The sequence below is a fragment of the Coregonus lavaretus genome, assembly GCF_964263955.1.
Source record: "Coregonus lavaretus genome assembly, contig: HAP1_SCAFFOLD_4659, whole genome shotgun sequence".
In the NCBI taxonomy this organism is placed as follows: domain Eukaryota; kingdom Metazoa; phylum Chordata; class Actinopteri; order Salmoniformes; family Salmonidae; genus Coregonus; species Coregonus lavaretus.
Window position 1 is genome coordinate 6,155 of NW_028160941.1, and position 23,846 is coordinate 30,000.

At 42.5% G+C, this 23,846-nt stretch overlaps 1 protein-coding gene across 1 annotated transcript in view; it reads left to right on the plus strand.

The window, feature by feature from the left end:
* Window positions 1-14: 14 nt before the first annotated feature.
* The window catches only part of LOC311121272 (uncharacterized protein), a gene marked incomplete at its 5' end in the record, with an annotated part of 25,436 nt that continues 1,604 nt past the window's right edge, over window positions 15-23,846 (plus strand). The window contains 14 exon segments of the mRNA XM_084195782.1: window positions 15-285; window positions 4,804-6,550; window positions 10,344-10,511; window positions 11,060-11,209; window positions 11,211-11,233; window positions 11,571-12,109; window positions 14,238-14,839; window positions 15,171-15,339; window positions 16,611-16,759; window positions 18,008-18,181; window positions 19,908-20,081; window positions 21,166-21,319; window positions 22,671-22,710; window positions 23,277-23,846. The exon segment at window positions 23,277-23,846 is cut by the window's right edge and continues 1,604 nt beyond it. Of these exon segments, the coding sequence (XP_084051908.1) occupies window positions 15-285; window positions 4,804-6,550; window positions 10,344-10,511; window positions 11,060-11,209; window positions 11,211-11,233; window positions 11,571-12,109; window positions 14,238-14,839; window positions 15,171-15,339; window positions 16,611-16,759; window positions 18,008-18,181; window positions 19,908-20,081; window positions 21,166-21,319; window positions 22,671-22,710; window positions 23,277-23,803 (4,887 nt within the window). The 3' untranslated portion in view covers window positions 23,804-23,846.

Sequence of the window (23,846 nt, forward strand, 5' to 3'; positions counted from 1 at the left end):
CTCAGTGATCGACAATGGCTCCTGTTCCTTTGCTGCTGCTGGCCACTCTGGAGGAGTTGGTTGAAGCAGAGTTGAAGATATTTAAATGGCACCTGACCCAGGACCTGCTGAAAGGCTTTCCTCATATTCCAGTAAGCCAGTTGGAGAAAGCTGACAGACTGGACACTGTGAATAAGATGGTGGAGACCTACGGTCCTGAGGGAACTGTGAAGATCTCACTGGAGATCCTGAGGAAGATGAGCCAGAACCAACTGGCTGAAATGCTGAAGAACGAGTACGATGAGGGTGAGACAACAGAACCAGCAGGTTAGTGGACTATAAAACAACATAAAGCAAATAAGAGAACACTGATTTTGCGTAGCAGGCAGAAATATTGTAATCATATCAGGCAGAAATATTGTAATCATAGCAGGCAGAAATATTGTAATCATAGCAGGCAGAAATATTGTATACATAGCAGGCAGAAATATTGTAATCATAGCAGGCAGAAATATTGTAATCATAGCAGGCAGAAATATTGTATACATAGCAGGCAGAAATATTGTAATCATAGCAGGCAGAAATATTGTAATCATAGCAGGCAGAAATATTGTATACATAGCAGGCAGAAATATTGTATACACAGCAGGCAGAACTATTGTATACACAGCAGGCAGAAATATTGTATACATAGCAGGTAACATAAAGGAGGAACTAGCAAGAGGACAATAAAACAAAACGGTATATATTTTTTGCCCAGAGTGCTCCTTTGGTTCTAGAAGTCAAAGGTAAGCTCAATGAATCACGAAAACACCCGTTGGACCAAATCTGGCACATTGATGTTGTAAACAGTTTTTTGGGGGGGCTTAGAAGTCCAGATAATACATTTATTAAAACGTTATGAGAAAGACGTCATATTTTGGTTATCTGGTCAGAAAAACTGATAATTGTCTGGTTTCTAAAAAGCATTTATCAAAACTTTTTACAACCTGACCAAAAGTCATCATGATGACGTCATTGCAGCCAGTTTAATCTGCTGGACAGGCTCTAATAATTGCGCTCTGATCCAATCAGACACATTTACATTTAGAACATTTAGCAGACGCTCTTATCCAGAGCGACTTACAAATTGGTGCATTCAACTTATGATAGCCAGTGGGACAACCACTTGGGGGGGTAGAAGGATTACTTTATACTATTCCAGGTATTCCTTAAAGAGGTAGGGTTTCAAGTGTCTCCGGAAGGTGGTCAATGACTCCGCTGTCCTGGCATCGTGGGGGAGCTCGTTCCACCATTGGGGTGCCAGAGCAGCGAATAGCTTTGACTGGGCTGAGCGGGAACTGTGCTTCCGTAGAGGTAGTGGGGCTAGCAGGCCAGAGGTGGATGAACGTAGTGCCCTCGTTTGGGTGTAGGGTCTGATCAGAGCCTGAAGGTAAGGAGGTGCCGTTCCCCTCACAGCTCCGTAGGCAAGCACCATGGTCTTGTAGTAGATGTGAGCCTCAACTGGAAGCCAGTGGAGTGTGCGGAGGAGCGGGGTGACATGAGAGAACTTGGGAAGGTTGAACACCAGACGGGCTGCAGCGTTCTGGATAAGTTGTAGGGGTTTAATGGCACAGGCAGGGAGCCCAGCCAACAGCGAGTTGCAATAAGCCAGACGGGAGATGACAAGTGCCTGGATTAGGACCTGTGCCGCTTTCTGTGTAAGGTAGGGTCGTACTCTGCGAATGTTGTAGAGCATGAACCTGCAGGATCGGGTCACCGCTTTGATGTTAGCGGAGAACGACAGGGTGTTGTCCAGGGTCACGCCAAGGTTCTTTGCACTCTGGGAGGAGGACACAATGAAGTTGTCAACCGTGATGGCGAGATCATGGAGCGGGCAGTCCTTCCCCGGGTTGAAGAGCAGCTCCGTCTTGCCGAGGTTCAGCTTGAGGTGGTGATCGGACATCCACACTGATATGTCTGCCAGACATGCAGAGATGTGATTCGCCACCTGGTTATCAGAAGGGGGAAAGGAGAAAATTAATTGTGTGTCGTCTGCGTAGCAATGATAGGAGAGACCATGTGAGGATATGACAGAGCCAAGTGACTTGGTGTATAGAGAGAATAGGAGAGGGCCTAGAACTGAGCCCTGGGTGGTGAGAGCACGTGGTGCGGAGACAGATTCTCGCCACGCCACCTGGTAGGAGCAACCTGTCAGGTAGGACGCAATCCAAGAGTGAGCAGCGCCGGAGATGCCCAACTCGGAGAGGGTGGAGAGGAAGATCTGATGGTTCACAGTATCAAAGGCAGCGGATAGGTCTAGAAGGATAAGAGCAGAGGAGAGAGAGTTAGCTTTAGCAGTGCGGAGAGCCTCCGTGACACAGAGAAGAGCAGTCTCAGTTGAATGACCAGTCTTGAAACCTGACTGGTTTGGATCATGAAGGTCATTCTGAGAGAGATAGCAGGAGAGTTGCCTAGAGATGGCACGCTCAAGAGTTTTGGAGAGAAAAGAAAGAAGGGATACTGGTCTGTAGTTGTTGATATCGGAGGGATCGAGTATAGGTTTTTTGAGGAGGGGTGCAACTCTCGCTCTCTTGAAGATGGAAGGGACATGGTCAGCGGTCAAGGATGAGTTGATGAGCGAGGTGAGGTAAGGGAGAAGGTCTCCGGAAATGGTCTGGAGAAGAGAGGAAGGGATAGGGTCAAGCGGGCAGGTTGTTGGGCGGCCGGCCGTCACAAGTTGCAAGATTTTATCTGGAGAGAGAGGAGAGAAAGAAGTCAAAGCATAGGGTAGGGCAGTGTGAGCAGGACCAGCAGTGTCATTTGACTTAATAAATGAGGATCGGATGTCGTCAACCTTCTTTTCAAAATGGTTGACGAAGTCATCCACAGAGAGGGAGGAGGGAGGGGGAGGAGGAGGAGGATTCAGTAGGAAGGAGAAGGTGGCAAAGAGCTTCCTAGGGTTAGAGGCAAAGGCTTGAAATTTAGAGTGGTAGAAAGTGGCTTTGGCAGCGGAAACAGAGGAAGAGAATGTAGAGAGGAGGGAGTGAAAAGATGACAGGTCCGCAGGGAGTCTAGTTTTCCTCCATTTCCGCTCGGCTGCCCGGAGCCCTCTTCTGTGAGCTCGCAATGAGTCGTCAAGCGACGGAGCAGGAGGGGAGGACCGAGCCGGCCGGGAGGATAGGGGACATAGAGAGTCAAAAGATGCAGAAAGGGAGGAGAGGAGGGTTGAGGAGGCAGAATCAGGAGATCGGAGGGAGAAGGATTTAGCAGAGGGAAGAGATGATAGGATGGAAGAGGAGAGAGTAGCGGGAGAGAGAGAGCGAAGGTTGCGACGGCACATTACCATCTGAGTAGGGGCAGAGTGAGTAGTGTTGGAGGAGAGCGAGAGAGAAAAGAATACAAAGTAGTGGTCGGAGACTTGGTGGGGAGTGGCAGTGAGATTAGTAGAAGAACAGCATCTAGTAAAGATGAGGTCAAGCGTATTGCCTGCCTTGTGAGTAGGGGGGGATGGTGAGAGGGTGAGGTCAAAAGAGGAAAGGAGTGGAAAGAAGGAGGCAGAGAGAAATGAGTCAAAGGCAGACGTAGGGAGGTTAAAGTCACCCAGAACTGTGAGGGGTGAGCCATCCTCAGGAAAGGAACTTATCAAGGCGTCAAGCTCATTGATGAACTCTCCAAGGGAACCTGGAGGGCGATAAATGACAAGGATGTTAAGCTTGAATGGGCTAGTGACTGTGACAGCATGGAATTCAAATGAGGAGATAGACAGATGGGTCAGGGGGAAAAGAGAGAATGTCCACATGGGAGAGATTAGGATTCCTGTGCCACTACCGCGCTGACCAGATGCTCTCGGGGTATGCGAGAACACATGGTCAGACGAGGAAAGAGCAGTAGGAGTAGCAGTGTTTTCTGTGGTAATCCATGTTTCCGTCAGTGCCAAGAAGTCGAGGGACTGGAGGGTAGCATAGGCTGAGATGAACTCTGCCTTGTTGGCCGCAGAACGGCAGTTCCAGAGGCTCCCAGAGACCTGGAACTCCACGTGGGTCTTGCGCACAGGGACCACCAGATTAGAGTGGCAACAGCCACGTGGTGTGAAGCGTTTGTATGGCCTGTGCAGAGAGGAGAGAACAGGGATAGACAGACACATAGTTGACAGGCTACAGAAAAGGGCTACAATAATGCAAAGGAGATCGGAATGAAATGAACTAAACGTCTGGGAAAGCGAGAGAGAGGGGCCTCCCTCACGTTTCACTGAAACACTCAAATATAACTCTCCCAACTTCCACTTTAGAAATTATAATTGTTGTAAACTACAGCGGTTCAATGTTTTCTAGGAATAGACTCTAACTTAGTTTATTCAGCTAGCTAACTTGGTACAGTATTCTTCAGTGAAAACCGTCCAGGGCACCGAATCCTATGACGCCATAGCCAACTAGCATGCCAGCCTCCAATAACACGGTTTAGCACCAATAATCAGTTAAAACAAACCACCAGTGTGTTAGCAAGTCAAGCATATCATTTGTGTCCGTGTCTAACGTTGTGAAAAGTTTTGGGTTAGTTCTTACAGTTTGAGTGAGTACGTCGTCAACTTATTCAGCCAGTTAGTTAGCTAGAATAGTTAGCATACTAGCTAGCCATTGCTCTCTGCCAACGAACCAACCCCTCCTCCCACGGCACGAACACACAGAGAGAGCCAAGCTAACGTTAACTAGTCACCCATGTCCCGAATTCCCTTGAACGACTCTGGTTACCACTATGTAAAAACAAAACACAAATAAATGTAAGACACAAACACATACAGTTATCATGACCGTAATAAACGTAATCTTTTGTTTTTCCTTGCAGTCGAAGACAAACTAAAATGCTATCTCAAGAAGAAGTACGGCTGTATATATGAGGGGACGTCAAAGGAAGGTGATTTTATCTATTTAAATCAGATCTTCACTGAGCTCCATGTGTTCGAGGGGGCCTGGGGAGGGGTCAGAGATGAGCATGAGGTCATACATCAGAACATCAGAACACCAGCCACAGGAGAGACCACTGTTGAAGTCAGAAACATTTTCAAACAACGGTCTGATCAAAAGAAGGCAATCAGAACAGTGCTTACGCAGGGCATTGCCGGCGTAGGAAAGACTGTCTCTGTTCAGAAGTTTATTCTAGACTGGGCAGAAGAAAAGGAGAATCAGGACATTGATTTCATCTTTCCACTTCCTTTTCGCCAAATCAACTCTAATATAAGGGAAGACGACTGCAGTCTGATTGAACTGCTTCATCAATTCTTCCCTGACATGGAACCAATCAAGAGTCTAAGGAACAAGTCTAAAGTTCTGTTCATATTTGATGGTTTGGACGAGTGTCGACTCCCTCTGGACTTCAACAATAAGGTTCTGACAGATGAAACAAAGCCAGCCTCGCTGGACAAATTGATCACAAACCTGATCACAGGTGAGCTCCTCCCTTCTGCTCTCATCTGGATAACCTCCCGGCCTGCAGCAGCCAATAAGATCCCTCGAAAACACATCCACCAGTGGACAGAGGTACGAGGGTTCAATGACCCACAGAAGGATGAGTACTTCAGGAAAAAAATCACTGATGACAACCTGGCCAGCAGAATTATCACACACATGAAGTCATCAAGGAGCCTACACATAATTTGCCACATACCAGTCTTCTGTTGGATATCAGCCAGTGTTCTAGAGAAACTGTTGGGTGAAGCAGAGAGAAGAAAGATACCCAAGACTCTGACTGAGATGAACATACATTTCTTGATCTTTCAGATAGACAGAATGAGAGAAGCAGAAAATTCCCCAGGCAGTGACACCATAGTTCTTAAACTTGGAGAGCTTGCATTCCGTCAGCTGAAGAAGGGACATCTGATCTTCTACAAGGAAGACCTGAGAGAGTGTGGCATTGATGTCACAGAAGCATCAGTGTATTCAGGTTTATGCACTGAGATCTTTAAGATGGAGGGAAGGACGTGTCAGAAAACTATGTTCAGCTTTGTGCATCTGAGCATCCAGGAGTTTCTTGCTGCTGTATACGTGTTTTTCACATTCATAAACCGCAATGAGAACCCACTGGTCAAACAGAACTCCTTTGTCAAACTTTTGAAACGGTGGAAACACCAACCTATGATTGACTTATACAAGAGTGCAGTAGATCAGGCCTTACAGAGTGATAATGGACACCTGGACCTGTTCCTCCGCTTCCTTCTGGGCCTCTCCCTGGAGTCCAATCAGACTCTCCTACAAGGCCTACTGACACAGACAGGAAGAAGATCACAGACCAATGAGAACATAATTGAATACATCAAGAAGAAGATCAGGAAGAATCCCTCTCCAGAGAGATGCATCAATCTGTTCCACTGTCTGAATGAGTTGAATGACCATTCTCTGGTGGAGGAGATCCAAACCTACCTGAGCTCAGGAAGTCTCTCAGAGGCCGAACTCTCACCTGCACAGTGGTCAGCTCTGGTGTTTGTGTTGCTGACTTCAGAAGAGGACCTGGATGTGTTTGACCTAAAGAAATACTCCAGATCAGATGAGGGTCTTCTGAGGCTGCTGCCAGTGGTCAAAGTGTCCAGAATAGCTCGGTGAGTTCCTGGATTAAAGTCATGCTCAATATTAATTGGAAATGTATTCAAAAATTCAACAACTAATAAGTAATTGTAATTAATAAGGCCTTTTAATGATAATGGATGAATAATTTAAGAACCCTAAAGGAGATCCTTTAAAGGGGCAATCCAGGATTGGTACATCCATTTTTGGATTTTTGGATTAATCATATATAGGCATTGATTCTTGAATAATATAACTTATAAATGGCTCATGAGCTTAGTTCAACTGTCTTACCCAATCAGAACCCAGAATATAAACTTGTTTTACTCCATTGTTTGTAAACAATGTAATTGTAAACTGTATCACTTAAAAAATATGGTTAAAATTATCATTTTGATCTCATGGATCTATGAGCCCCGTTTATGAATTTGATAGTGGTTACATTTTTCCAGCCCCATCCACAACTGGATTTCTGTTAGAATGAAGTGGATTTCTGTTCAATGTGCATATATATACAGTACCAGTCAAAAGTTTGGACACACCTACTCATTCAAGGGTTTTTCTTTATTTTTACTATTTTCTACATTGTAGAATAATAGTGACGGCATCAAAACTATGAAATAACACATATGGAATCATGTAGTAACCAAAAAAGTGTTAAACCAATCAAAATATATTTTAGATTTTAGATTCTTCAAAGTAGCCAACCTTTGCCTTGTAGACAGCTTTGCACACTCTTGGCATTCTCTCAACCAGCTTCATGAGGAATGCTTTTCCAACAGTCTTGAAGGAGTTCCCACATATGCTGGGCACTTGTTGGATGCTTTTCCTTCACTCTGCGGTCCAACTCATCCCAAACCATCTCAATTGGGTTGAGGTCGGGTGATTGTGGAGGCCACTCCATCACTCGCCTTCTTGGTCAAATAGCCCTTATACAGCCTGGAGGTGTGTTTTGGGTCATTATCCTGTTGAAAAACAAATGATAGTCCCACTAAGAGCAAACCAGATGGGATGGTGTATCGCTGCAGAATGCTGTGGTTTCAGCCTTGAATTCTAAATAAATCACTGACAGTGTCACAAGCAAAGCACCCCCACACCATCACACCTCCTCCTCCATGCTTCACGGTGGGAACCACACATGCAGAGATTATCAGTTCACCTACTTTGCGTCTCACAAAGACACGGCGGTTGGAACCAAAAATCTCAAATTTGGACCCATCAGACCAAAGGACAGATTTCCACAGGTCTTTTAGTAGTGGTTTCTTTGCAGCAATTCAACCATGAAGGCCTGATTCACGTGGTCTCCTCTGAACAATTTATGTTGAGATGTGTCTGTTACTTGAACTCTGTGAAGCATTTATTTGGGCTGCAATCTGAGGTGCAGTTAACTCTAATGAACTTATCCTCTGCAGCAGAGGTAACTTTGGGTCTTCCTTTCCTGTGGTGGTCCTCATGAGAGCCAGTTTCATCATAGCGCTTGATGTTTTTTGCGACTGCACTTGAAGAAACTTTCAAAGGTCTTGACATTTTCCAGATTGACTGACCTTCATGTCTTAAAGTAATGATGGACTGTCATTTCACTTTCCTTATTTTATCTGTTCTTGCCATAATATGGACTTGGTCTTTTACCAAATAGGGCTATCTTCTGTATACCTTGTCACAACACAACTGATTGGCTCAAACGCATTAAGAAGGAAATACATTCCACAAATTAACTTTTAACAAGGCACACCTGTTAATTGAAATGCATTCCAGGTGACTACCTCATGAAGCTGGTTGAGAGAATGCCAAGAGTGTGCAAAGATGTCATCAAAGCAAAGGGTGGCTACTTTGAAGAATCTCAAATATAACATACATTTTGATTTGTTTGACACTTTTTTGGTTACTACATGATTCCATATGTGTTATTTCATAGTTTTGATGTCTTCACTGTTATTCTATAATGTAGAAAATAGTAAAAATAAAGAAAAACCCTAGGTGTGTCCAAACTTTTGACTGGTACTGTATGTTGGATTGTTTTCTTTGTTAGGCTGAATGGATGTAACCTCACAGAGAGATGCTGTGAAGCGTTGGCCTCAGTTCTCAGCTCAAACTCCTGTCACCTGAGAGAGCTGGACCTGAGTAACAACAAGCTGCAGGATTCAGGAGTGATGCTACTCTCTGCTGGACTGGAGAGTCCACACTGTAAACTTGAGACCCTGAGGTCAGTTTGGGCTAAAGGAGATATTTAAGCATGATGATCTTGTGTAAGGAATGTGCTTTACATTGTAGCCTACTAGATATTGAGACCAGACGTTAGAACCAGTGGTGTGGTAGAATGTAAACGCACATAAATGCCATTTACACACTTTTTTCTTTTCTTTGCAGAAGCATTTACCCACCTATCAAATAAAAATGTAGGGAGCATTGCTTTATTCCCCTAGAACAGAGATCAGCATTTACCCACTTATCACAGAAAAATGTAGGGAGCATTGCTTTATTCCCTTAGAACAGAGATCAGTATTTACCCACTTATCACAGAAAAATGTAGGGAGCATTGCTTTATTCCCCCAGAACAGAGATCAGTATTTACCCACCTATCACATAAAAATGTAGGGAGCATTGCTTTATTCCCCCAGAACAGAGATCAGCATTTACCCACCTATCACAGAAAAATGTAGGGAGCATTGCTTTATTCCCCCAGAACAGAGATCAGCATTTACCCACCTATCACAGAAAAATGTAGGGAGCATTGCTTTATTCCCCCAGAACAGAGATCAGCATTTACCCACCTATCACAGAAACATGTAGGGAGCATTGCTTTATTCCCCTAGAACAGAGATCAGCATTTACCCACCTATCACAGAAAAATGTAGGGATCATTGCTTTATTCCCCCAGAACAGAGATCAGCATTTACCCACCTATCACAGAAAAATGTAGGGAACATTGCTTTATTCCCCTAGAACAGAGATTAGCATTTACCCACCTATCACAGAAAAATGTAGGGAGCATTGCTTTATTCCCCCAGAATAGAGATCAGAATTTACCCACCTATCACAGAAAAATGTAGGGAGCATTGCTTTATTCCCCTAGAACAGAGATCAGCATTTACACACCTATCACAGAAAAATGTAGGGAGCATTGCTTTATTCCCCCAGAACAGAGATCAGCATTTACCCACCTATCACAGAAAAATGTAGGGAGCATTGCTTTATTCCCCCAGAACAGAGATCAGCATTTACCCACCTATCACAGAAAAATGTAGGGAGCATTGCTTTATTCCCCCAGAACAGAGATCAGCATTTACCCACCTATCACAGAAAAATGTAGGGAGCATTGCTTTATTCCCCCAGAACAGAGATCAGCATTTACCCACCTATCACAGAAAAATATAGGGAGCATTGCTTCATTCCCCTAGAACAAAGATCAGCATTTACCCACCTATCACAGACAAATGTAGGGAGCATTGCTTTATTCCCCTAGAACAGAGATCAGCATTTACCCACCTATCACAGAAAAATGTAGGGAGCATTGCTTTATTCCCCTAGAACAGAGATCAGCATTTACCCACCTATCACAGAAAAATGTAGGGAGCATTGCTTTATTCCCCTAGGACAGAGATCAGCATTTACCCACCTTTTATTTTATTTTTACCACTGACTGCATTGAATCTGGGTGATTGTATAGCTGAAAACAGACAGATATGATCATAATCATTCTAAATAATTGTACTTCCATTCAAGACTTGTTCCACAGGTCATCTCCAGTCTTTCAACAGGTCTGGTGTTCTTTATTAGTGTCCCTGTTTTCTGAGTATTTCTTTGTATTTACTCTTGTTTCGTATCTAGTCTGAATGGATGTAACCTCACAGAGATGAGTTGTAAAGTGTTGCCTTCAGCTCTCACCTCTTCACACCTGAGAGAGCTGGACCTGAGTGACAACAAGCTGCAGGATTCAGGAATTAAGCTGCTCTCTGCTGGACTGGAGAGTCCACACTGTAAACTGGAGACACTGAGGTCAGTTTTGGGCCAATGGAGATATTTAAGCGTGATGATCTTTGTTTAAGGAATGTGCTTAAACGTTTTTTTGGCTGATGACTGAGCATCGTCTTGTTTTAGGAAGCTATCATACTATGCTGTTGCCTTCCACTCACTGAAGATGGATAGAAGCTTTAGTAACACCCAACATCATGTTGCTAACATTTCTGTGTAGTAACACCGTAACTACTAACGTGATTCGTTACAAAATAAGAAAAGGAGTCTAATCATTGAAGCGCAGTCATAGCCTAATAATTTAGGAATGGTTTGATAATTGCATAGCAATGGAGTTGAATGTTTTAACTACACAAGTGGACTAAGAACAGTCCCTAATTCATCGTATGTGAATACAAAAATCTTCATTACGTTTACAATTATAATGCATGTTTCTAAAGTACAATGTGACAACATGAATATGTTACATAGTAGCTTATACAAAGTGTTACTAGGCAGATTACCAAACCTTTATATACCAGTGAGGAACATTCAGAGACTTGATACCAGATAGAATGAAACTATTTCCACAGGTTGTCATTCTGTGGAGTCACTAAGGAAGGCTGTGCTGCTTTGGCTTCAGCTCTGAGGTCAAACCCTTCCCATCTGAGAGGGCTGGACCTGAGCTACAATCACCCAGGAGACTCAGGAGTCACACTGCTCTCTGCTGGACTGGAGGATCCCATGTACAAACTCCAAACTGTCAGGTAAGAATTGAATCTGTAAATCTGTAAAATAAAAGGATAAATACAAATATCACTTGTGATAGGGGAACTTAGTCGGGGTCTAAAACTTACTGTTGAGAGTTAGAACAGTAGGTATAATTTCGAAAATTGGTTGCAGCAACTATTGTGTTTTTGCTTACTTGTGTTTTTTTCCCCCAGTGTTTTTTTTGCACACATCATCAGAAACACCATTGTCTTACGTCAGATGGTGTCACTCCTACGGTACAATACCTCAACCAAGATACTAGACTAGCAAGTGTTGTGCTATCTGACGTAAGATAATGGAAAAAAAAACATTTAACGCAATACACCATTACAGCACCTATACGTAACTGTATCATGATGTTCTTGTCCTCGTCTCCCTCAGTGTACGGCTGTGACCTCACACTGAACCCAAACACAGCACACACATACCTCTCTCTGTCTGAGGAGAACAGGAAGGTGACACAGGTGAGAGAGAAGCAGCCGTATCCTGACCACCCAGAGAGATATGAAAATTGGCCCCAGGTGCTGTGTAGAGAGGGTCTGACTGGACGCTGTTACTGGGAGGTGGAGTGGAGTGGGGACTGGGCTCTTATAGCGGTGACCTATAGAAGATTCAACCAGACGGGAAGGGGGCGGCTTGGAGCCAGTCACAAGTCCTGGAGTCTGGACTGCTGTTGTAACATTTACTCTGCCTGGCACAGTAATAAAAACACTGAGATATCTGTTTCCTCCGCCTCCCACTCCAACAGAGTAGGAGTGTATCTGGACTGGCAGGCCGGCATTCTGTCCTTCTACAACGTCTCCTCTGACACACTGACCCACCTGCACTCGTTCAATTCCACGTTCACTGAGCCCCTCTACCCAGGGTTTGGGGTTAAGCTTGACTCTTCAGTGACCCTGTGTAATGTAGATACCAAAGAACTTCAAAGCAACTCAACCTAAACAGTGTCATGTTTTTTCCCACTGTAATCAATCCGACAGGCAGTCTGATGAGTAGTGTTGCGTTTTTAATTCATCTCTGCTGTTGGACCTACAGTTTGTATGTATTATGGATCCCCATTAGTTCCTTGCCAAGGCAGCAGCTACTCTTCCCGGGGTCCAGCAAAAGTAAGGCAGTTATACCTTTTTTTTTAAACATTACAATAGATTTCACAACAGATTTCACAACATATTAAGTGTGTTCCCTCAGGCCCCTACTCTACTTCCACATATCCACAACACAAAATCCATGTGTACGTGTGTGTATAGTGCGTATGTTATCATGTGTGTGTGCATGTGTCTGTGCCTATGTTTGTGTTGCTTCACAGTTAGATGGTAGTGTTGTGTTTTAATTAATCTGTGCTGTTGGACATACAGTTTGATGGTAGTGTTGTACTTGCATGTCTTGCACTAGGACTCACACTTGTATTTTCTCACTAGCATTGATTTAGCTGATAGCTGCTTTATTGAGGAAAGTTTTTTGTAACTTGCAATTACTTTCACATTTGGTTATCTTATCTACCTTTGTTGAATGCACTGACTGTAAATCACACTGGTTAATAGTGTATGCTAAATGACTAAAATGTAAATGTGAAATGTAGTGGTGTGTGTTTTGCTGTTGAGCCTACAGACATTTAGATGAGGATGTTTTAATATATGATGAAAGTTGGATAAATTGCGGTGTGTTTAAATCTGTGCTGTTGGATGTAGGCCGAGTACTTGGACAAAATGAGTATTGTAACTAACAGATATGGAGAATTTTCCAAATACGATTATGATAGAAGTATTTTTTGTAATGATCAGTGATATAAAAATAAAAAAAAGAAGTAATTTTCAGCTGCTGGCGTGCATCTCTCTCATGTCACGCAAACAGTGTGAAGCCCTGTGCTATCTAAATAACTCAATTGGCTAGGGTTGTGTTTCGCATTGCATCAACCAGTGGGTGATTTCCTGCCGGTTCACGCTGGGTTCATAGGTCAACGCTGTAGTAGTTACCCACCATCTGGCTCACGCAGCAACGCTGCTCTACAAGCAAACCATTTTTTGGGCGGGAAAGAGGGGCCGAGCAGTGAGTGTTATGCTAATTATAGCGAGATGCAAGACTTCGCTCTCACACAGTCACACACAGTATGTCACGCCCTGGCTCTGGGGACTCTTGTATGTTGAGCCAGGGTGTGAGTTTTCATTGTTTTTGTGTTCTAGTTTGGTATTTCTATGTTGGCCAGGGTGGTTCCCAATCAGAGACGGCTGTAGCTCGTTGTCTCTGATTGGGAGCCATACTTAGGTAGCCGTTTGGCATTGTTTTGGTGTGGTATCTTGTTCCGTTTGGTTTGTGTAACCGTGGGACTTCACGTTTCGTATCGTTTGTTGTTTTGTTCGTTGTGTTGTACATTCAATAAATATTATGTACGCATATCACGCTGCGCCTTGGCCCGCTTCTTCTCAGGACGATCGTGACACAGTACCTGCGCACGTGCACGGGTTCGCTTCACGCTGTTCACAATATGGTAGCCAGGGCACCAAAACAGCGGAGAAGTTGAGCCTCATGCTTCAGCGCTCTTAGTTGTTACGCAAATTGACCCACAATGCTGTTTACTTTCTGCATCTACGCCATATCGCTGACTTTACCTTTAAAGTTATTAGTGTGAGCGACTCACAGTTGTGCCACATGCCAGTGTTCTGTTGGATTTCTGCAATAGTCCTTGAACACATGTTGAGTACAGACAAGAGGAGAGAGATGCCCACGACTCTGACTGAGATGTCAATACACTTCCTGCTCATTCAGACCAGCCTGAAGAACCAGAAATATCATGGAAGAGATGAGATGGATCAACAGGAGCTCATGGAGTCAGATAAGGAAATTCTTCTGAAGCTGGGGAAGCTGGCGTTTGAAAATCTGGAGAAGGGTAATCTCATGTTCTATGAAGAAGACCTGAAAGAGTGTGGCATTGATGTCAAAGAAGCCTCAGTGTACTCAGGAGTGTGCACACAAATCTTTAAAGAAGAGTCTGTGTTATTTCAGAGAGTGGTGTACTGCTTTGTTCATCTGAGCATTCAGGAGTTTCTCTCAGCTGTCTACATGTACCATTGTTACACAACCAAGGACATGGATGCACTGAAGCCCTTCCTCAAGAGAAAGTCTAGAGCTGCATCTGAAGAGCTAACCTTGCATGAGCTGCTGAAGAGTACCGTGGATAAAGCCTTGGAGAGCAAGAACGGACACCTGGACCTCTTTGTCCGCTTCCTTCATGGCATGTCACTGGAGTCCAATCAGAAACTCCTACGAGGTCTGGTGACACAGACAGAAAGCAGTCCAGACAGCGTCCAGAAAACAATCCGATCCCTTAAGGTGATGCAGAGGAAGAACATCTCCCCTGAGAGGTGCATCAATCTCTTCCACTGTCTGATAGAGATGAAAGACCATTCAGTACAGGAGGAAATCCAAGCGTACTTGAGGTCAGAGAAGAGATCCAAAAACCTCACACTTTTTCAGTGTTCAGCGCTGGCCTACATGCTACAGATATCAGAGGAGGTTCTGGATGTGTTTGACCTGAAGGTATACAAGACATCAGAGGAGGGTCGTAGGAGACTGCTCCCAGCTGTGAGAGGCTGCAGGAAAGCTCTGTAAGTATTCATGGAAATATCCCACACCAAAATACATTGTAGTTACAGCAGCATTTTTATTGGCTGACGGGCTCTGTAAGTACTCATGTGACTATCCCTCAGACCAAACTTTACTGTATGTAAGAACAACAATATTTTCATTGGCTGACTAAACTTTCTATCAGCTGAAAACTCTTAAACAAACTGTAATACAAACGGATCAGAAAAGTTGTAGCATTGAGCCATCTATACACAGTGTTCACATTATTAGTGAAGAGGTAACTGTAAGCAGGGAAGCTAAATGTAACATTTTAATACAACCTGTCCCTCATGGTATTTACTCTGTTGACAGACTCACTGGCTGTAAACTCACAGACACATCCTGTGAACTGTTGGTCTCAGCTCTCAGTTCAAATCCCTCACACCTGAGAGATCTGGATCTGAGTAACAATGTCCTGAAGGATTCAGGAGTGAAACTGCTCTCTGCTGGACTGGGGAATCCCCACTGTAAACTGGAGACTCTGAGGTCAGTATTCCTGTAGTTGGTCAACAAGTGATAACTGCTCACCAGATCCACACGTGTTTACCAGGCACACATAGTCCACACCATATGTGTTTGGACAGTGAAGCTTACAGTTTTACATTTGGTGCTATATTCTCCAGCATTTTGGATATGAAATTGTTTCATATTAGGCGACCGTACAGAATGTCACTTTTTATTTGAGGGTATTTTCATACATACCTGTTTTACTGTTTAGAAATGAAACCACTTAATGTATCTAGTTCTCCCATTTGAAAAAGTAATAAGTATTTGGACAAATTAATTTAGTCCAAAGTTTAGTATTTGGTCCCATATTCCTTACCTGCAGTGATTACATCAAGCTTGTGTTTCTACAAACTTGTTGAATGCATTTGCAGTTTGTCTTGGTTGTGTTTTGGATGATGTTTTTCCCAATAGAAACTGAATGGTGAATAATGTCCTGTCATTTTGGAGTCACTTCACTTGTATTGTCAGTAAGAATAGAAGATGTTTCTGAACACTTCTACATTCATGTGGATGCTACTATGATTATGAATAATCATGAATGAATCGTGAATGATGATGAATGAGAAAGTTACAGAGGAACAAGGATCATACCCCCATCTGTTATTGGTAATGGTGAGAGGTTAGCATGTTTTGTTGTAGCCTCTGTAACTCTCTCACTCATTATTATTCATGATTCATTCATGATTATTCTTAATCATGGCATCATCAGGATTAATTTAGTAGTGTTTAGAAACATGTTATCTACTCACTTAGACAGAAAATTACTCCAGTCATCATCCACCATTCAGTTACTATCGGGCAAAACATAACCCAAAACACAACCAAAACAAACTGCAAATGCAACCAACGAGTTTGGGACCAAATACTCAACTTTTGACTACTTTAATACACTATAAGTGAATTGGTCAGAATACTTTTGACTTCTTCAATTGGGGGACTAGATACATAAAGTCAATCTAAATCTGATACCTCACTGTCTGTCTTTTGACTGAAACTGCTTTTTAAAATGGTCTGGTCAGTCTACTCAAATATTTGGACAATACATTTTTCCATCTACAAGCAATAATTTGATAATTTCAAATAATGATACATTAATTTATGAATAGATATGTCAGGTTTCAGGACACTGATATATCTGAATATGTTGAAAAAATATATTGCCACTATTTTCACCACCAAAGAATAGCAGTGTGGTTTTAATATGATTTGACTCTTTGCAGGCTGTCACGCTGTCTAGTCACAGATGAAGGCTGTGCTTCTCTGGTCTCAGCTCTGAAGTCAAACCCCTCACACCTGAGAGAGCTGGATCTGAGTAACAATGACCTGAAGGATTCAGGAGTGAAGCTGCTCTCTGCTGGACTGGGGAATCCCCACTGTCAACTGGAGACTCTGAGGTCAGTATTCCTGTAGTTGGTCAACAAGTGATAACTGTTCACCAGATCCACATGTGTTTACCAGGCACACATAGTCCACACCATATGTGTTTGGACAGTGAAGCTTACAGTTTTACATTTGGTGCTATGCTCCATAATTTTGGATATGAAATTGTTTCATATTAGGCAACAGTACCGAATGTCACTTTTTATTTGAGGGTATTCATACATACCTGTTTTACTGTTTAGAAATGAAAGCACTTAATGTATGTAGTTCTCCCATTTGAAAAAGTCATAAGTATTTGGACAAATTAATTTAGTCCAATGTTTAGTGTTTTAGTGTTTGGTCTTTGAATATTCTTTGCCTGCAGTGATTACATCAAGCTTGTGATTCTACAAACTTGTTGAATGCATTTGCAGTTTGTCTTGGTTGTGTTTTGGATGATGTTTTTCCCGATAGTAACTGAATGGTGAATAATGTCCTGTCATTTTGGAGTCACTTCACTTGTATTGTCAGGAAGAATAGAAGATGTTTCTGAACACTTCTACATTCATGTGGATGCTACCATGATTATGAATAATCATTAATGAATCGTGAATGATGATGAATGAGAAAGTTACAGAGGAACAAGGATCATACCCCCATCTGTTATTGGTAATGGTGAGAGGTTAGCATGTTTTGTTGTAGCCTCTGTAACTCTCTCACTCATTATTATTCATGATTCATTCATGATTATTCTTAATCATGGCATCATCAGGATTAATTTAGTAGTGTTTAGAAACATGTTATCTACTCACTTAGACAGAAAATTACTCCAGTCATCATCCACCATTCAGTTACTATCGGGCAAAACATAACCCAAAACACAACCAAAACAAACTGCAAATGCAACCAACGAGTTTGGGACCAAATACTCAACTTTTGACTACTTTAATACACTATAAGTGAATTGGTCAGAATACTTTTGACTTCTTCAATTGGGGGACTAGATACATAAAGTCAATCTAAATCTGATACCTCACTGTCTGTCTTTTGACTGATACTGCTTTTTAAAATGGTCTGGTCAGTCTACTCAAATATTTGGACAATACATTTTTCCATCTACAAGCAATAATTTGATAATTTCAAATAATGATACATTAATTTATGAATAGATATGTCAGGTTTCAGGACACTGATATATCTGAATATGTTGAAAAAATATATTGCCACTATTTTCACCACCAAAGAATAGCAGTGTGGTTTTAATATGATTTGACTCTTTGCAGGCTGTCAGGCTGTCTAGTCACAGAGGAAAGCTGTGCTTCTCTGGTCTCAGCTCTGAAGTCAAACCCCTCACACCTGAGAGAGCTGGACCTGAGTAACAATGACCTGAAGGATTCAGGAGTGAAGCTGCTCTCTGCTGTCCTGGGGAATCCCCACTGTAAACTGGAGACTCTGAGGTCAGTATTCCTGTAGTTGGTCAACAAGTGATAACTGTTCACCAGATCCACATGTGTTTACCAGGCACACATAGTCCACACCATATGTGTTTGGACAGTGAAGCTTACAGTTTTACATTTGGTGCTATGCTCCATAATTTTGGATATGAAATTGTTTCATATTAGGCAACAGTACCGAATGTCACTTTTTATTTGAGGGTATTCATACATACCTGTTTTACTGTTTAGAAATGAAAGCACTTAATGTATGTAGTTCTCCCATTTGAAAAAGTCATAAGTATTTGGACAAATTAATTTAGTCCAATGTTTAGTGTTTTAGTGTTTGGTCTTTGAATATTCTTTGCCTGCAGTGATTACATCAAGCTTGTGATTCTACAAACTTGTTGAATGCATTTGCAGTTTGTCTTGGTTGTGTTTTGGATGATGTTTTTCCCAATAGAAACTGAATGGTGAATAATGTCCTGTCATTTTGGAGTCACTTCACTTGTATTGTCAGTAAGAATAGAAGATGTTTCTGAACACTTCTACATTCATGTGGATGCTACCATAATTATGAATAATCATGAATGAATTGTGAATGATGATGAATGAGAAAGTTACAGAGGAACAAGGATCATACCCCCTCTGTTATTGGTAATGGTGAGAGGTTAGCATGTTTTGTTGTAGCCTCTGTAACTTTCTCACTCATTATTATTCATGATTCATTCATGATTTTTCTTAATCATGGCATCATTAGGATTCATTTAGAAGTGTTTAGAAACATTTACATTTTAGTCATTTAGCAGACGCTCTTATCCAGAGCGACTTACAGTTAGTGAGTGCATACATTATTTTTTATTAAATTTTTTCATACTGGCCCCCCGTGGGAATCGAACCCACAACCCTAGCGTTGCAAACGCCATGCTCTACCAACCAAACTACATCCCTGCCGGCCATTCCCTCCCCTACCCTGGACGACGCTGGGCCAATTGTGCGCCGCCCCATGGGTCTCCCGGTCGCAGCCGGCTACGACAGAGCCTGGATTCGAACCAGGATCTCTAGTGGCACAGCTACAGAAACCTGTTATCTACTCACTTAGACAGAAAATTACTCCAGTCATCATCCACCATTCAGTTACTATTGGGCAAAACATAACCAAAAACAAACTGCAAATACAACCAACGAGTTTACAACCAAATACTCAACTTTTGACTATGTTAATACACTATTAGTCAAATGGTCAGAATACGTTTGACTTCGTCAAATGGGGGGACTAGTAACATAAAGTGCTTTCATTTCTAAACGGTGAAACAGATATGTATTAAAATACCCTCAAATAAAAGGTGACATTATATACTGTCACCTCATATGAAACATTTGATCTCAAATCCAAAATGCTGGAGTATAGAGCCACATTTAAAATGTTATCTTCACTGTCAAAATAGATATGGTGTGGACTGTATACTCAATACAATCTAAATCTGATACCTCACTGTCTGTCTTTTGACTGATACTGCTTTTTAAACTGCTCTGGTCAGTCTACTCAAATATTTGTACTATACATTTTTCTATCTACATGCAATACTTTGATAATTTGTCATTTCTAATAATGAAACATTCATTTATGAATAGATATGGCACGTTTCAGGACACTGATATATCTGAATATGTTGAAAAATATATACTGCCACTATTTTGACCACCAAAGAATAGCAGTGTGGTTTTAATATGATTTGACTCTTTGCAGGCTGTCACGCTGTCTAGTCACAGAGGAAGGCTGTGCTTCTCTGGTCTCAGCTCTGAAGACAAACCCCTCACACCTGAGAGAGCTGGATCTGAGTAACAATGACCTGAAGGATTCAGGAGTGAAGCTGCTCTCTGCTGGACTGGGGAATCCCCACTGTAAACTGGAGACTCTGAGGTCAGTATTCCTGTAGTTGGTCAACAAGTGATAACTGTTCACCAGATCCACATGTGTTTACCAGGCACACATAGTCCACACCATATGTGTTTGGACAGTGAAGTTTACAGTTTTACATTTGGTGCTATGCTCCAGCATTTTGGATTTGAGATATAATGTTTCATATTAGGTGACAGTACAGAATGTCACCTTTTATTTGAGGATATTTTCATATATATCTGTGTTACTGTTTAGAAATGAAAGCACTTTATGTATCTAGTTCTCCCATTTGAAAAGGTCTTAATAATTTGGACATATTCACTTATATTGTATTAAAGTAGTCATAAGTTTAGTATTTGGTCCCATATTCCTTACCCACAGTGATTACATCAAGCTTGTGATTCTACAAACTTGTTGAATGCATTTGCAGTTTGTCTTGGTTGTGTTTTGGATGATGTTTTCCCCAATAGAAACTGAATGGTGAATAATGTCCTGTCATTTTGGAGTCACTTCACTTGTATTGTCAGTAAGAATAGAAGATGTTTCTGAACACTTCTACATTCATGTGGATGATACCATGATTATGAATAATCATGAATGAATCGTGAATGATGATGAATGAGAAAGTTACAGAGGAACAAGGATCATACCCCCTCTGTTATTGGTAATGGTGAGAGGTTAGCATGTTTTGTTGTAACCTCTGTAACTTTCTCACTCATTATTATTCATGATTCATTCATAATTTTTCTTAATCATGGGATCATCAGGATTACTTTAGTAGTGTTTAGAAACATGTTATCTACTCACTTAGACAGAAAATGACTCCAGTCATCATCCACCATTCAGTTACTATCGGGCAAAACATAACCCAAAACACAACCAAAACAAACTGCAAATGCAACCAATGAGTTCACAACCAAATACTCAACTTTTGACAACTTTAATACACTATAAGTCAAATGGTCAGAATACTTATGACTTCTTCAAATGGGGGGACTAGATACATAAAGTGCTTTCATTTCTAAACGGTTAAAAAAATATACTGCCACTATTTTGACCACCAAAGAATAGCAGTGTGGTTTTAATATGATTTGACTCTTTGCAGGCTGTCAGGCTGTCTAGTCACAGAGGAAGGCTGTGCTTCTCTGGTCTCAGCTCTGAGGTCAAACCCCTCACACCTGAGAGAGCTGGACCTGAGCTACAATCACCCAGGAGACTCAGGAGTCAGACTGCTCTCTGCTGGACTGGAGGATCCACACTGCAGACTGGAGAAACTCAAGTATGTAAAGGGTTTATGTCAATGTTCATATCAGACATGTTGGAGTTATCAGGCTAGTTAAGACAAACATTCTGACCACCACTTGGACTAAGTTATATAAAGACTGTGTGTGTGTGTGTGTGTGTGTGTGTGTGTGTGTGTGTGTGTATGTGTGTCCTGTGTGTGTGTGTGTATGTGTGTCCTGTGTGTGTGAGTGTGTGTCCAGTGTGTGTGTGTGTGTGTGTGTGTGTCCAGTGTATGTGTGTGTTTGTCCAGTGTGTGTGTCTAGTGTGTGTGTGTGTGTCCAGTGTGTATGTGTGTGTGTTTGTCCAGTGTGTGTGTATGTTTGTCCATTGTGTGTGTGTGTCCAGTGTGTGTGTGTGTGTGTGTGTGTGTTTGTGTGTGGTCCAGTGTGTGTGTGTCGTCCAGTGTGTGTGTAAGTGTCACTGGACCCACACACACACACAAACACACACACAAACACACACACTGGACACACTCACACGCTACACACACACACACACACACACTGGACACAAACACACACGCTGGACACAAACTGGACCCACACACACAAACACCCACACACACACACACACACTGGACACACACAAACACTGGACGCACACACTAGACACACATAAACACACATACTAGACGCACACACATACACAAACACACAGACTGGACACACTCACACAAACACACGCTGGACACACACACACACGCTGGACACACACACTGGACACACACACACACACTGGACACACACACACTACACACACACACACACACACACTACACACACACACACACACACACACACACACACCAGACACACACACACACACACACACATAGACACGTACACTGGACACACACACACACACACACTGGACACACACACACACACACACACACACACACACACAGGACACACACACACACACAAACACACACACTGGACACACACACACACACACAATGGACATACACACAGACACACACTGGACCCAAACACACACTGGACATACACACACACACACTGGACACACACACACACATACACTCACACACTGGACACATACACACTAGACACACACACACACACACAAGTTACACACACTGGACACACACACACTGGACAAGCATTCTTACCAACTCTTGGACAAAGTTATATAATGTGTGTGTGTGTATGTGTGTGTGTATGTGTGTGTGTGTGTGTGTGTGTGTGTGTGTGTGTGTGTGTGTGTGTGTGTGTGTGTGTGTGTGTGTGTGTGTGTGTGTGTGTGTGAGTTCAGGTGTATCCCTCAATGACTGTCTGTTCTTCTGCTTACCGCTACAGTGTGGAACATGGTGGAGAGAACACAATGAAACCTGGACTTAGAAAATGTGAGTGTTGACTGCTGTGAAGAATATGACTAAGAATAAGTCTTAATTCAAGTGAAGTCAAAGTCAAAGACCACCATCATTACTTACTTGGTCATATTAAATATCAGCTGTAGTTCTGCAGAAGCACAAATCAGGGACACCAAAGTTTACAAATAGTTGCTTTGACAATGTGTGTGTCTGTGTGGCGTGTGTGGCGTGTTCGTGTGTGTGTCCAGTGTGTGTGTGTGTGTGTGTGTGTGTGTGTGTGTGTGTGTGTGTGTGTATGTGTGTGTTCAGTGTAAGTGTGTGTGTGTGTGTTCAGGATGTGTATGTGTGTCCAGTGTGTGTGTGTGTTTGTGTTTGTTCAGGATGTGTGTGTGTGTGTGTGTGTGTGTAATTAATGGGAATAAGTGTGTTTTATATTACCATACAGTATAACATATGATCATTCAACAAGTCTCAAGTTACCTTAACTTCTCCTTTTGATACCTAGAAACATCTACATTAAATGAATTAGTGAAAAGTGAGTTAACATTCTAATGTGAATGATGATGATTTCTAATATTGTGTTTGGTTTCATCCATCAGATGTCTGTGATCTCACACTGGACCTAAACACAGTAAACATACACCTCTCTCTGTCTGAGGAGAACAGAAAGGTGACATGTAGGAGAGAGGAGCAGCCGTATCCTGATCACCCAGAGAGATTTGAGGACTGGAAACAGGTGCTGTGTAGAGAGGGTCTGACTGGGCGCTGTTACTGGGAGGTAGAGTGGAGTGGGAGAAGGGCTGATATAGGAGTGGCATATAAAGGAATCAGCAGGAGGGGAAGGCTTGAGGACTGTTGGCTTGGAGACAATGACAAGTCCTGGAGTCTGTTCTGCTCTGACAACGGTTACTCTGTCAGGCACAATAATAAGTTCACTCCCATAGACGTCCCCTCCTCCAGCTCCCACAGAGTAGGAGTGTATCTGGACTGGCCAGCCGGCACTCTGTCCTTCTACAGAGTCTCCTCTGACACACTGACCCACCTGAACACATTCCACTCCACATTCACTGAGCCCCTCTATCCAGGGTTTAGGGTTCATGATGTTGACTCCTCAGTGTCCCTGTAAATAATAACCATAGTAACACTGACACACACACACACACACACTG